Source organism: Sorex fumeus, unplaced genomic scaffold, assembly GCF_029834395.1.
Source record: "Sorex fumeus unplaced genomic scaffold, SorFum_2.1 ptg000246l, whole genome shotgun sequence".
Classification (NCBI taxonomy): domain Eukaryota; kingdom Metazoa; phylum Chordata; class Mammalia; order Eulipotyphla; family Soricidae; genus Sorex; species Sorex fumeus.
In genome coordinates, this window is record NW_026606303.1 from 114,408 (window position 1) to 128,079 (window position 13,672).

The 13,672-nt window shown below is 52.3% G+C and overlaps 1 protein-coding gene across 1 annotated transcript in view; it reads left to right on the top strand.

The window, feature by feature from the left end:
- Positions 1-13,672, top strand: part of LOC130018270 (CAP-Gly domain-containing linker protein 1-like) — a 37,255-nt gene that overhangs the window by 18,608 nt on the left and 4,975 nt on the right. Inside the window, 5 exon segments of the mRNA XM_056109000.1 lie at positions 3,732-3,852; positions 4,403-4,508; positions 10,747-10,870; positions 11,086-11,236; positions 11,643-11,692. Coding sequence (XP_055964975.1) covers positions 3,732-3,852; positions 4,403-4,508; positions 10,747-10,870; positions 11,086-11,236; positions 11,643-11,692 — 552 coding nt within the window.

Genomic DNA, 13,672 nt, shown 5'->3' on the forward strand with positions numbered 1-13,672 from the left:
TGCTCGAGCGGGCCCACTAATGTCTCCATTTTGAGACTTGTTGTTACTGTGTTTGGCAAGCATAACCTGTTGGCTTCAGTCTCCAAAGCTTGGTGGATTAGTCTGGATTTTCTATAAAGTGTATAACTTTTGGGACTAAGTCCATTTCCTGCCTCTGTTTGTCCCTGTGAAAATCGTTTGGCAAGTAGTGGTTGCTTTTCCCTTCCCCTCCTGCACAAAGTTCAAAAACAAAATACTTTTTGTAGTTCTTTGAATTGTACTGAAAACTAGTTTTTGAATGCATCCCTTCTATGACAGAGTGATGGATTTTATAATAGAAGAATTGAAGTGGGGGGAAAAATCTTATGCCCCAATGTCAAGATCCAACTGTCCAAACTTCCGGGGAGCTGTCAGGAATAATTTCAGATGGCATTTCAAAAATAAAATTGGCTGCTAGTAGAATGGGTAGGGTGCAGCCTTGTACTCGGCCAACCCAGGGTTGATCCCCAGCATCCCGTATGGTCCTCCGGCCCTGCCAGCAGTGATCCCTGAGCACAGAACACTGAGCGAGACCCGAACATCACCAGGTGTGGGGCCCCCATCCACAAAATAGGCAGGTAGTTATGTTGACCCTAAGAAGCTAACTGTGTCAGAGCCTCTCCATCCTGCATGTGTGTGTGCGTGTGTGTGTGAGTGCGTGCGCGCGCGTATACACGCGTGTGCAGGTAAGACTACTCTGCCATTTTCATTTCTGGTGTTTAGGCCACATTAAGTGCTTGGCTTGCTTGTGCCTGCTTGATCTCATTCTTGTTTCCATTCTTCCCCGCTTTTGTTTCTGTAGTCATTAACTTACCCAATAACATCAGAGGAAATTGAGCTGATGTCGAAGGATCGCAGGGCCCTGAGGTCAGAGAATCAATTGCTGGCGAAGGAGAAGCTCTCTCTGAAGTCAGGGAGAGGGTCGTTGCTACTGAAGCAAACAGAAGCCGAGGCCGAAAACTCTTCGCTGCGGGAAGAGCAGGGGAAGCTCTGGCTGTTGAGCCAAGCGATTCAATTAGAAAAAGAGAAGGTCATCGAGGCCAGGCGGGCCGCAGAGAAGCTCTGGCAGGAGGAGCGGCTCCGCCAAGAAGCCCTCGAGGCGGAGAAAGAGAAAGTGCTGGAATTGGGCAGGGCGGTGCAGGAGGAGCTCCAGAGGGTGCGCACAGAGAACGAAGCACTGCAGGTCACTGCAGGTCGCCAAGGTGGGGCTGCAGGCCCTGGTGGAGGAGCTGCAGATGAGCAAGAGCGGCCTGGTGGCCGAGTGTAAGAAGGGCCTGGAGGAGAGGGGCCAGCTGGAGGAGCATGTCAAGAAGCTGGTTCTGGAGAAATTCAACGTTAATACTTTTGGATTTTCTTATCACAAAAAAATTAAATGAAGGACCTCAACCATCAGAAGTTTATCATCCAGTTTGAATCTATTTTTGTTCACTTGAATGTTTTCTAGTTCTGTCAAAAGTGATAAATAATGTACCATCCAGGCTACATGTATAATAAGAACTTCTATAATTATATGTATGATTTTGATGTATTTTCCTCTGGAGATTATCAACTGTCTGACAAGTGAAAGATCTGTATCAATTGAAATTTTTAGTAATAACCATTATTGAATTTGTTTCACAAACTATGTAAAGCAGTATTAAAACTTGAGCGAACAAGTGTCCTATATCTACTTTAATAAAATTATTTCTTTTTTGCCAGTGATAACTGATTATTTTTAGGTTTATTTAGAAAAGATTTTTGGCTAGCAATGAAGAACTATAGAGTCAAATGAGTCAAACAGTTTCTACAATGGAATTCTGATACACCAATTTCTTTTTGTTTCTTTATGTTTGTGCCACCCCTGGTGATGTCTTAGGGCTTATTTATGGCTCTGCACTCAGGAATCATTCCTGGCAGTGCTTGGGCAAACTATATGGAATGTCAGGGATTGAAGCCAGATTGGCCACCTGCAAAGCAAATGCCCTACCAGCTGCACTATTGCTCTGGACCTGTAAACCATTTTCTTAAAAGTGTTTATCTTGGGCTAAAGAGATAGTGCAGTGAGTAGGGTACTTGCATGTGGCCGATCTGGGTTTAATCGCAGGAATCCCATCCAGTCATCTGTGCCCTGGCAGGAGCAATCTCTAAGTGCAGAGGCAGGAGTAAACCCTAAGAAGCACTGGGTTGGGAGTATGGTGCCGCCAGCAGGTCAGTCTGTACCTGTGAGTCGAGTGCATCAGCAGCCTGATGGCGCCTTCAGACGTCCAGGTACCCCCAAATTGCTGCCGTGCGATTGGCCAGACCCCAAAAGGTTGGGGCAGAGTTGACCAAGAAAGTAAACAGGAAAAAGTTAGGTATGTGGGAGATACACCCACACCACCTCCAGTTCAGCTATATAATTAGAGGCATGGCCTCTCTGGTCCCTGATCGAGCTGTTTAACGGCCATGATCTCAGAGACTCAGAAACAAATCTCGAAACTCAGCAACTTTTGGCAGAAATGCATCCAGCTCGCACAATAGGTTACTGTTGCCGGGCCACCCCAGGGGGGAAAGGGTGCTGTCCCTCCGCCTGCTCCCCCTTGGGGGCTCAGTGGCCACCATCCGCCAGAGGTCATTGGACAGTCAGGTTTGGGCCCACAGTGATGAGACATGTGGGGCCTCATGGGATGGGGGTGGAGCCAGCCTTTTCCTCCCCGTCTCAATGTGACCCCAAGTCGCCGCCCATGAACGGCCTCTCTGGCTCCTGATTAAGGTGCTTAATGACTATGATCCCAGAGACTCAGACACAAATCTCGGAATCCAGTGGCTTTTGGCAGAAATGCATCTGAACCCTGCAGTAGGTTACTGTCGCTGGGCCATTCCAGGGAGGAAAGGGTGCTGTCCCTCCACCTGCTCCCCCTTGGTGGCTCGGTGGCCGCCATCCTCCAGAAGCCATTGGACAGCCATTGGCTGTGGGATTTGTAGACAGGACTGACAGACATAACAGAAGGACCCAGAGACCCCCGGGAGTTCCTCTCAGGACTCAGGACTCCTTAGCTGGCATTCCAGAAACAAACGGAATCAATTCCTAGGACACAGCAGGGGATAGTTGACCCACTTGTTCGCATCAAGATGTAACAAACGTCAAGTTCTGGTGACTGCTGTCTAGTGGATTAGAGGTTCTTCAATTTAAATTTCATATTGAAACCCCTCAAACTTTTAAAGTCACAGACAAGAAACTACAAGAAAGTAAATCTTGGGGGCCAGAGTGATAGTACAGTGGGAAGGGCATTTGCCTTGCACACGGCCTACGTGAGTTCAATCTCCAGGATCCCATAGGGTCACTGTCATTGTCACTGTCCTCCCGTTGTTCATCGATTAGCTCGAGCGGGCCAAAAAAAGATAACCTTTTCTTCCCTCCCTCCCCCCCTTTCCCTTTCTTCCCTGTTTCCTCCCTCCCTCCTTCGTATCCTTAGCCTCCCTCCTCCCTTGCTTACTTCCTTCTTCCTCAACAAGCCATGGTCTGGGCTCTGGGGTCCTCCCGCCCAGCAGTAGTGGGTCTTTCCAGCTTGTGGACCGATCTCAGGCTCGCCCAGCGAGTCCCCACGGGGTGAGTGGCGCCCAGCGGGGCCCGGAACCACTGTGGCAGGTTTGTGTGGCGTTTCGCGCTGTGCTCTGCCACTGAGGCCAACCCCTCCCTGCCCCCCCCCCCCCCCCCCCCCCCCCGCGTGGCTCAACGAGGTTTCTCCCTCCAGGCTGTGCAGACAGCGGGAGATGCCAGGCAGTTCATGGAGCAAATGACCCAAGAGAAGACAGAGACCCTGGCCTCCCTGGAGGACGCCAGGAACACCAATGCGAAGTTGCAGAGTGAGGTGGGTGATGGTGGTGACCAGGGCTGTGTAGGCCCGGCCTCAGCCTTGAGAGAAACCATATCCTGGGCCAGAGCGATAGCACAGCAGGGAGGGCGTTTGACTCACACACGGCAGACCCAGGTTCAATCCCCGGCATCCCATATGATCCCCTGAGCACCGCCAGGTGTAATTCCTTGAGTGCAGAGCTAGGAGGAATCCCTGTGCATTGCTGGGTGTGACCCAAAAAGAAAAGAAAGAAAAACCATATCCTTAGTCACTCAGCGAATACACTCAGGGCTTGGGAGGAGCATTCTTCATTCCGAGTCCTCTTTGTCTCTGTCAGGAGCCTCTAGTGTCCGTTCTTTTTCGGTCTTTTAAGCCACCACCAACAGTGCTCAGGGTCTGCTTCCTACAGACGGGGCTTCCTGCACCGGTGCGCTGCAGGACGCCCCTGAGCCGCGTGTCTCCGGCCCTTTGCTATTCAAACTTGCGTCTTCACGTCTGATTTGTGTCCCCATCCATGCCACTGGAAAACAGAAGCATTTGACCAGGTTTCTTTTCTCTTGGTCTCGAAGTCGGATCCCTTAAAGAAAACAACTTGAAGAATGTGGAAGAGCTGAAGAAATCGAAAGAGCGTCTGACTGTAGAGAATCAAGAGATGGAAGAATTCAAGAAAGAAATGTAAGTTTATGTCCTATGAGAGAAATTGCTTAATTAAATCACTTCAGTTTGGACCGGAGCCATAGTCCAGCCGGTAGGGCGTTTGCCTTGCAAGTGGCTGACCCAGGTTCAATCCCTGGCATCCCATGTGGTCCCCCGAGCACCCCCAGGATGGATTCCTGATTGCAGAGCCAGGAGTAACCCCTGAGCATCGCTGGGTGTGACCCAAAAAAAGCGAAAAAAAAACACTTTATTTTAGGCAGCAAAAGTGAAAGCAATTGCTGGGTTTTTTTGTTTGTTTTTTTTTTTGGGGGGGGGACACCCAGTAGTGCTCAGGCACCATTCCTGGCCGGCTCGGGAACCATAGGGGGTGCCAGGGATCCAACGCACGTTTGCAGCCTGCAAGGCAAGCACCCTGCCTGCCCTACTGCCACTCCAGCTCCAACGCTGGTTTTTAAAAATATATATGGGAGGTTCGTAAAGTGGAATGGACAGTTCCCATCCCCCCACACCTGTGGGGGCGCTGGCAGCCTTCCCCGTGGGCGTTCAGGAGCAGAGCTCCGTGCGAAGTAGAGACACGAATGTGGCTGAGGGGATGACTGGTGGCCTTGGGGACCCAAAGATCCTTCTGGAACTGCAAGTGGATCGGGAGTCACTGTGTGGCTCCCACGGGAGACTGAGCAGTCTCCCCAAAGCAGGCACCGCCTGCAACCAGGTTTGCTGGTGACCATTTGCTAAGTGAAAGCTGCTCATTTGTCAGGAGATGGAGATAGGGAGAGAGAAAGGGAGGGAGGGAGATTTTTCATCCATAATTAAAATTAAATCTCCCAGCTCCTAAATGACTAATTAGCTCAGGCCTGAAATACCTCCCCCCCATCACTAAATAAATAGCTCTGAAACATGCCTCATTTAATCATTGAGAGCATTTTGATGTGGATTTGACCCCCTAAATCTTTATGGGGTCACCCTAGTGTGCAAAGTATGGGGGATGGGAATTAACAAATCAAGAGAACTGAAAGGGGCCGAACGAACGCCACCACCCATTAGACTCTGCAGGTTAAAAATAGTTGTGTTCAGGCATGACAGATGGATCCAGCCCTCGGTGACTGGATCGGCACACAGTCAGCGTGACAGCTCGCATGGGGTTCAGCCAACACAGTCTCACCGTCACCGCAACCTTTTATGGCATAAACCAGAAACGCAACCCTCATATGAAGTATTTGTAACATCCTTGTAAGAACAGTAGTTTGGGAGGAGTGGGGCCAAGACACACGACAGTGAGTAAGGCACTTGCCTTGCGTGCGGCCACCCTGGGCCTGACCCCTAGCACAGCTGTGTGTATGCCACTCCCACCCCCAATAGTTTGGGATGTGTATTTTGAAATAACCAATAATGGGAGGCTGTTTGAATTTATTTACACTGTTCACATTGGATCTGCGTGCATTGGCCTTGCAGGGTCTCTCTTTTAAATCATTGTTTTATTTTACTTTTTTTTGGGGGGGGGGTGGCTACACTTGGCTGTGCTCAGGGCTTACTCCTGGCTCTGCGCTCAGGTTTCACTCCTGGTGGGGTTGCGGGGGGTCCTCTCTGGTGCCAGGGATGGAACCCAGGTCTGCTGTGTGCAAGGCCAACACCCTCCCCGCTGTGCTCTGGCCCAGGCTCCTGGAGGTACTTTTCACAACTCCACCCTGGCACCCACCTGCTGGGGAGTGAGCTGACCGCCTTTCCTTCAGGCGTTTCACCTGAGTCAGGTGCAGTCTGGCCAGTGGACAGACAGTGGCAAATAGGACAGTTTATTTTTGCCGAAAGAAAAAAAATTCTCCTGGCGTGCAGAATATCCCCATTTTCAGCATGGAGCGTTCCTGAGCTCCACAGACCCAGACAGGCCCAGCGCCAGCCCCCGCCACGGCCCCTCTCGAGCAGTAGGAATGCTCTCCAGGCGGGGTGCACGAGTGTAGGTGTCACTCACTTAAAAAGGCGTCACGCTGTGGGCCATGTGGGACTCAGCGGCCCAACCCCGCCTGCTGATATGATGGATGCCATCAGGCATGTGACCGCATCGGTTTCTGCTGGCCGGGCTGCCTATTTCCATGGTAACGCTGGCTGCGCTGTCCTTGCAGAGAAATCTACTCGGTTGCTTAAGGATGGTTTTACCTAGGCCGCAAAGCTAGGAGGCCAGGGCTACCGTCTCCCTTCTTCTTTTTAAGTTAAGAAATACTCAAATTTGGGGCTGGAGCGATAGTACAGTACAGGGGAAAGTGTGTGCCATGCATGTGGCCAACCCGGGTTCCATCCTTGCACCCCACATGGTCCCCCAAGCATCACGGCGAGTGACCCCTGAGTGCAGAGCCAGGAGGAGGAAGCCTGGTGCATCACCTGGAGTGGCCCTCAAGAAAAAGAACAAACTAACCCTCAGATTCACTCCTCTTTAAAAAAGTGCCTCACCCCGTATCCAGGACCCTGAGCTGCAGAAACAACCTTCACCCCTTCACCCCATTGGCTTTGCCGTGGGGCCCCAGGGCATGTGTTTGACACAAATGGGCTTTATTTATTGGAAAAGAGCCTCTGTTTGCAGCAATGGGGGAAGTGCGAGACATTCCTGAGTTTGTTCCCGGTACCTTGGGGTCAGGGAACATGGACCGTGGGGGTGTAAGTACCGATAACCCCGCCCCCCGTCCCACGTGGTTTGATGTCTGGCATTGCAATCTACAAATTCATCTGCTCTTGAAACAGCCCCTACCCTAAAACACTGCCAAGCAAAGCCTTTGGACAATTGTACTGGAAGAGCAGAGGAGAGGAGAGTCAGCACAAAGGATGCCTAGGACGGGAATAAAAGTCTAAACGTGGGGCAGAACCCATGGCACTGCGGGGAGGGCCCAGCCTTGCCTGAGGCTGACCTGGGCTCAATCCCCGGCGTCCCATGTGGTCCCTAAGCACTGGCAGGAGTAAGCGCTGAGCACAACTAGGTAGGACCCATAAACAGAAGCAAAAAAAATTTATAAGTCAACCATTATTTAGCAATACACACTTTTGAACCCAGTGGCAGCAGTAGAATCTGCAGTTTTATTACTTCAGGTAGAAGACCGTACGACCCACTAAAAGCGACGACCAAAAATTCTGCAGTGACCAGATCTGGAAGGGGAAGAAAATAACCACTTTTCTGTCACAAATTTTTCTTTCTTTTTTTTTAATGACATGCTAGGGGCTGGAATGATAGTACAACGTACAACGGCTAGGGCGTTTGCACATTCAATCCCCAGCATCCCATATGGTCCCCCATGCACCAGCAGGAGTAATTCCTAAGTGCAGAGCCAGGCGTAACCCCTGAGCTTCACCGGGTGTGAGTCAAAAAGCCAAAAATAAAATAAAATAAAAAAATGAGTAACGTGCTAGTGTTATTTTAATTAAAAACTACATATTCCCTTGCATGTAAAAGCATTGTTGTTGTTGTTTTTCACTTTCATCACTCTATGGGGCTGGAGTGATATCACAGCGGGAAGGCTCTTGCCTTGCTTTTTGTCTGACTCGGGTGTGATTCCCGCACTCCGTATGGTCCCCCGAGCACCGCCAGGAGTGCTCTCTGAGCACAGAGCCAGGAGTAAGCCCCGAACACCGCCAAATGTGCCACCAAACAAAAAGAACTATCTTGTTACAGATTCGTTTTCTGCATTTACTGTTACGACTCAGGAGAACAAAAACTTCAACCAGAGTACCAGGAGAAAAAGACATCGTTCCACAGGATGGAAAACATCTTGAACTGAGGTGGAGCAGAGAAGCCCAGAATTTGAACTTGCTGCAGAAATGCAAACGAAAGTCAGAATGAAAAGGACAAATAGGGGAGCTGCAGGATAGCACAGCGGGCAGGGAACTTGCCTTGTTGGAGGCCAACCCAGGGTCCATCCCCGGCATCCCAGGTGGATCCTCCCCCAGCCAGGAGTGATCCTTGAGCACAACGCCAGGAGTAAGCCCCTCACATCACCAGGTGTGGCCCCAAAACAAAAGAAAGAGGCAGATGGGCCTAAGCATATCTGAGCTTTGCTCTGACGTCTGGGACCGCAGGGAGCACAGGCTTTGCAGGAGGCAGAGTTCCCTCCCTCCACCCAGCCCCCAGCAAGGAGCCAGGAGTATCCCCAAGGCCAGCCCACTGCCAGGCTGCTGAAGATGGAGGACACAAGGAAGGGAACTGCGTTTCCCATGAATTCTACTGTGCTGTAATTCCCTGTGACACAGCGCACCCGCCACCCCACCCCACTGTGAGTTCTGGTTGCGGGGGGACCCCCTCCTCTGTACTCTTGAGTGGCGGTTGTCGGGGTCTGTTGCACGTCCATGGTTGCCGCCCGTCTCAGCTCCTTCCATCTGCTCATCCTCCCAGCCCCCCAGAGCTGGTCCCAAATGGTCGGTTCATCCCTGGTGCTATTTGCAGGAGACAGCTCCCAAGTTGGGGGCACACAGACACCAGAGTCCCATCCTCCCCTGCGCTCCCCACAGCGCACATCCCCCCAGAATCATGACTGGTGCCCTGGCTTGAGGAGGCAACCGTCCGTCAGAAGGCGAAGCAGTTTTTTGTTCCATTTAGGTTTTGTTTTTTAAGACACTCGTCTTGGCATGCAACTTAGTGCTGGAGCGGTAGCACAGCGGGGTAGGGTGTTTGACTTGCACGCGGCCGACCCGGGTTCGATTCCCAGCATCCCATATGGTCTCCTGAGCAACACCAGGAGTAATTCCTGAGTGCAGAGCCAGGAGTAACCCCTGTGCATCGCTGAGCGTGACCCCCAGTTAAAATAAATACATAAATAAATTTTAAAAAATAAATGACCCATTTAACCACTTGTCCATTTCCCTCTGCTGTCTCATCACCTCTGTTCCCCTTGCCCCCATATGTTCCAGGAATGTTTATGCAGCCATCCATGGAAAGTCACTCCTTCAGGGGCCGCAGAAGTCGTAGAACTGGTACTATCTTGTCTTGTACACAGCTGAGCTGGGTTCAATCCCTGGCACCCCATGTGGTACCCTGAGCCCAGAGCCAGGGTAAACCCTGAACATGGCCAGGTGTACACACATCCATCCCAAAGAAAAAAAAGTTCAGTGAATCAAAGGAACAAATGATGACTTTATTTTTTTTTTGTGGGAGTAAAAAATTTTAAAACTATTAAAAAATTTTAAAACAAATATTGAACTGATTTGAACCAGCGAGTCTGACACGAACATCCACAGCTGTCCTGGACCCCAGACATTAATGAGATCCCCCACTTCACACGCACCTCTGTCTCTCTCCAAATATGCATCCCAGGAGCCACACTTCTGTCCCCTCTCATGTCCTTTCCAGGCTGTGGCATTGCCCAGTCTTGACTGGCTGTCCGTCCCCGCCCTGTGCTCCCCCACACACGTCCTTTTGTGGTGTAAATGCTCACACACACACACACACAGCCACACACGCACCCGTTGGGTTGTATCTGTTGTGTCTTTGCTCCTTCCCTGTCTTGCCGCCCTCTCTCCCCAGGCCAGGTCCTCCATCTCCTCTGCCAGCCAGCCCGGAGGAGAGTCTGGCCGAGGGTGTGAGGCCACATGCTCCGTGTGCCCCGAGCTCTCATCCTCTACCGGAAACCCTTGTTCACCTTTCTGTTCTGGCCTTTTGCGAATTGCCTTTTTGTTTAAGAGCAACTCACTTTGGTCCTCTCCAGAGTCTGGATGAAAATCATTCTCTGTTGGGTTAGTCGTAACAATCTTTGCCCCGTTCTGGCTCAGAAAGGTTTCAAAAACACATTCTCCAAACTTGCTGAAAGTTGCTGAAATGAGTGAGAACCAATGGATACTCCCAGCATAAAGCCGCTCTGCATGACATTCATATAATTGCTTTGCATGTGTGTGTGTTTTAATTGTTGTCATAGCTTGGTGATAATTTATTCAAGATATCGCACTTCAACCTGGGATTAGCTGTTTAAAAGAATTCTTTTGGGGGGTTGGGGGTGCAACCAGTCCTTCTTTTCTTTTTTCTTTGTGTTCTCCATCTCCCAAACTTCTTAACTTGTTTCTTTAAATTCACATGGACACAATGATATGCAGGTTCTGGCATGTACACATAGGCAAACTTTTTCTCCCTCACAGTCAGTAAAATTTCACTAAAATTTTGCACACGTAAAAGCCTGGGCCCCTCCCCCCACAATAGTCCTAGGAGCCGTTGAGCGTCCATTCTAGGGCAGTTGTGCACTGGCCTCTCTCTGGGTTGATTTCTGGCATTTTGAACACTTTGGTCTTTTAGAGAATCCGAGTTCATAAGAGACTCCGATGAAGAGAAAGCTTCCCTACAGAAATTCATCAGTATTATCAGTGCTTTGCTCAGGGAGAGGGACGCAGAGCTGGAGAAGCTGAGAAATGGGGGTCGAGTCCCGGCCCCGCCCACGTGGACCCGAGCCACGCCCATATCCGCCCAGGCCACGCCTACATGGGGCCGAGCCACGCCCATCTCTCTGAACCACGCCCACATTGGCCTGAGCCATGCCCACTCCGGCTTGAGCCACTCCCATGTCGGCCCAGGCCACGCCCACATGGGGGTCACAGCCACGGCCTCGTGGGCCTAAGCCACACCCCTGTGTTGCAGGTCTCCTTGCTCAGGGGAGAAAATGCCTCCGCCAAGTCCTTGCGTTCAGTTTTTCAGTCCCTGGAATCTGACAAGGTGAAGCTGGAGCTCAAGGTCAAAATCTTGGAGCTTCAACTCAAAGAGAACAAAAGGCAGCTCCAGAGCTGGGCAGGTAAAATGCTACCGCTGAGGGGTGCCTGCTTTCCGCCCTCCCCCACACCTCCGGGGGCACCAGCCCCCCTGCCCCGCCGCCCCTCCCCCAGCTGGCTGCACAGGAGGGTGAACTTGGGCACCTGCCTGGAGCATGGGCTCGCGGTAGCGTCCCTGGGTCCGCAACACTGGCGCCAAAATAAGAGCCCAAAACAAGGCGAAAAGCACTTTGGGGATGGGGGTTAGTTTGGTTTTGGGGTCACACCTTGCGGTGCTCAGAATTTACTGCTGGCTCTGCTCAGGGATCACCCTGCTCAGGGGACATTCAGGGGACCAGAGATCTAACCCCCTACCTCCTGAACTGTTGCTGCCCCAAAAAGGCACATTTTCAAAGACCTACACTCACTCTTTTTGTTTTCAACTGAAAGGTAATTCTGACTCTCAAGCAGATGAGGACGAAAGGGCCCAGGAGAATCAGGTAATATTTCTTTGCTGTGTTGCTTCCATGTTATGTTTTATTTTGGTTGTTAGTTTGGGGACCACACCCCGTGGTGCTCAGGGCTTACCCCAGGCTCTACACTCCGGAATCACTCCTGGTAAGGCTTGGGGAACCATGTGGGGTGCCGGGGATCCAACCCAGGTCAGTGGGGTACAAAGCAAATACCTATACTATTTTTCTGGCCCTTGTTGGGTTTTGTTGTTGTTTTTTTTGTTGTTTCAAAAGGTTGTTCACATTATTTGATTACATTCAATATTTCAACACCAATCCCACCACTATTACACCGTCTCACCACGCTTATTTCAAATTTCCCCACCACCATTCAAGCCTGCCTGCCAGAGGCAGGTGCTAGATCATTTATTTTCTATTGCCTATTATGAATATCATGAGAGGCCTTCTGAAATTCTAAAATTGTAAATGGTTAGGGTCCAGAGACATCTCTGTAGGGAGCTAATCTATTTTGAGATTCCTTTGGGCGGCTCAGGATCAAGGCTGTTGATGGCCTGAGATGGTGCCTGGAGGCAGATCAGGGGCGTGACAGCCAGGACCCCAAGTGGGCTGGGAGAGGGTGGCCCTTGTGTTTTCATGACGCTTCACTTTTGACTAAGACATTCAGCATTTAAAACATTAGCCAGTCCAGGCCTCCTTGGGAACCAGCGCCCCGGGATGGGCCCGAAGAATAGCCCGACGGGGCTGCCGAGTTAAGGGCCGGGGCGCAGCCCCCCTCCCCGCGCCTCGGGGCGGGGGGGCGGGGGCTCCCGCTCCATCTGCTCATTCCCACGTGCCCTCCCAGGCCAGCCGAGTGACCGCCGCGTGCCTGGGGCGAGCGGGCACGGGCGGGCGAGCCCCCCAGCTTCAGCCCCGAGGAGGGGTGGGGGGTGGCCGGCGGCGCCCGTGAGTCACGCCTCATGCTGAGGTGGAGGGTGTCCGGGGACTTCTCCGGGCCGGGCAGGGGCACAGGAGGGCCCCAGAGGCTGCTTGCCCCCGCCCCGACTTTTCCTGATTTCAGGACACTTCGCCCTCGCCCTCCAGTTCCCAGGTGGAGCTCCGAGTTCCAAAACTTGGCGCCCCAGGAGGGAGCCACCCCCACTGCTCTGCAGGAGGGAACTTTGACCCAGTGGCTGCTGGGGTGGGGAGTGGGGGCTTTGGACCCTCCTGGAGAAATTGCAGAAAGCCCAGATCCCCCCCAACACCGCCCTCCCCACCCCCCCCACCCCCTTCGCTCCCCACCCGCAGTCCCTGCTCCGGGAAGACCAGAAAGGATTTTTCTGGGGTCTTGTCGGGAAACCACGCGGTCCCTTTGGTGCCCAATCGCGGGGCATCGCGGGGCCTCGCGGGGGCTCAGCGCGGCCCTTTGTGCAAGTGCAGGCGGGGCAGCGCGAGGACGCGCAGGGCTGACCTGTGCCGCGCGCGGGGACAGAGCTCAGCCCGGAGGGAGTCTGGGAGCTCGGCCGGCTGCGTGCTGAGAGTAGCGAGCTCCGGCTAGTGCCCTGCCCGCTAAAACATTGTTTCCCTTTGGCCATCTCGCTCCCCGCCCACCCCGCCCCAGGGCTCCAAGGGCGCAGAGGGTGCGCCCGCCTCTCTCGGGCTCTTTCAGACTGTTTTCCTTTCTCCCGCAGTTTGGTGTTTTTTTGTTGTTTTGTTTTCTTGTTTTGTTTTTCTTCGGCTTTTGTCGCCTCTCCCCTTGCCCACCCCACTCTTCTCATCTCTCTCTCTTTGTATTGCTGACGGGGGCACACCTGGAGCGCAGGTACTGCTCCTGGCTCCGCTCACTACGGACCCCTGGCGGTGATGGGGGGAACTACTGCGGTGCCGGGGTGGAACCTGCCTCCCCCGCCCCATGCAAACCCCAGGGGGCCGACCCTCCCAGCCCTCACTTATTTCCTTGAAGTTCCTTTCATTGGATCACCTTGAGATGCACCATTGCAAAGCTGTTCAAGATCTGGTTTCAGTCACGCC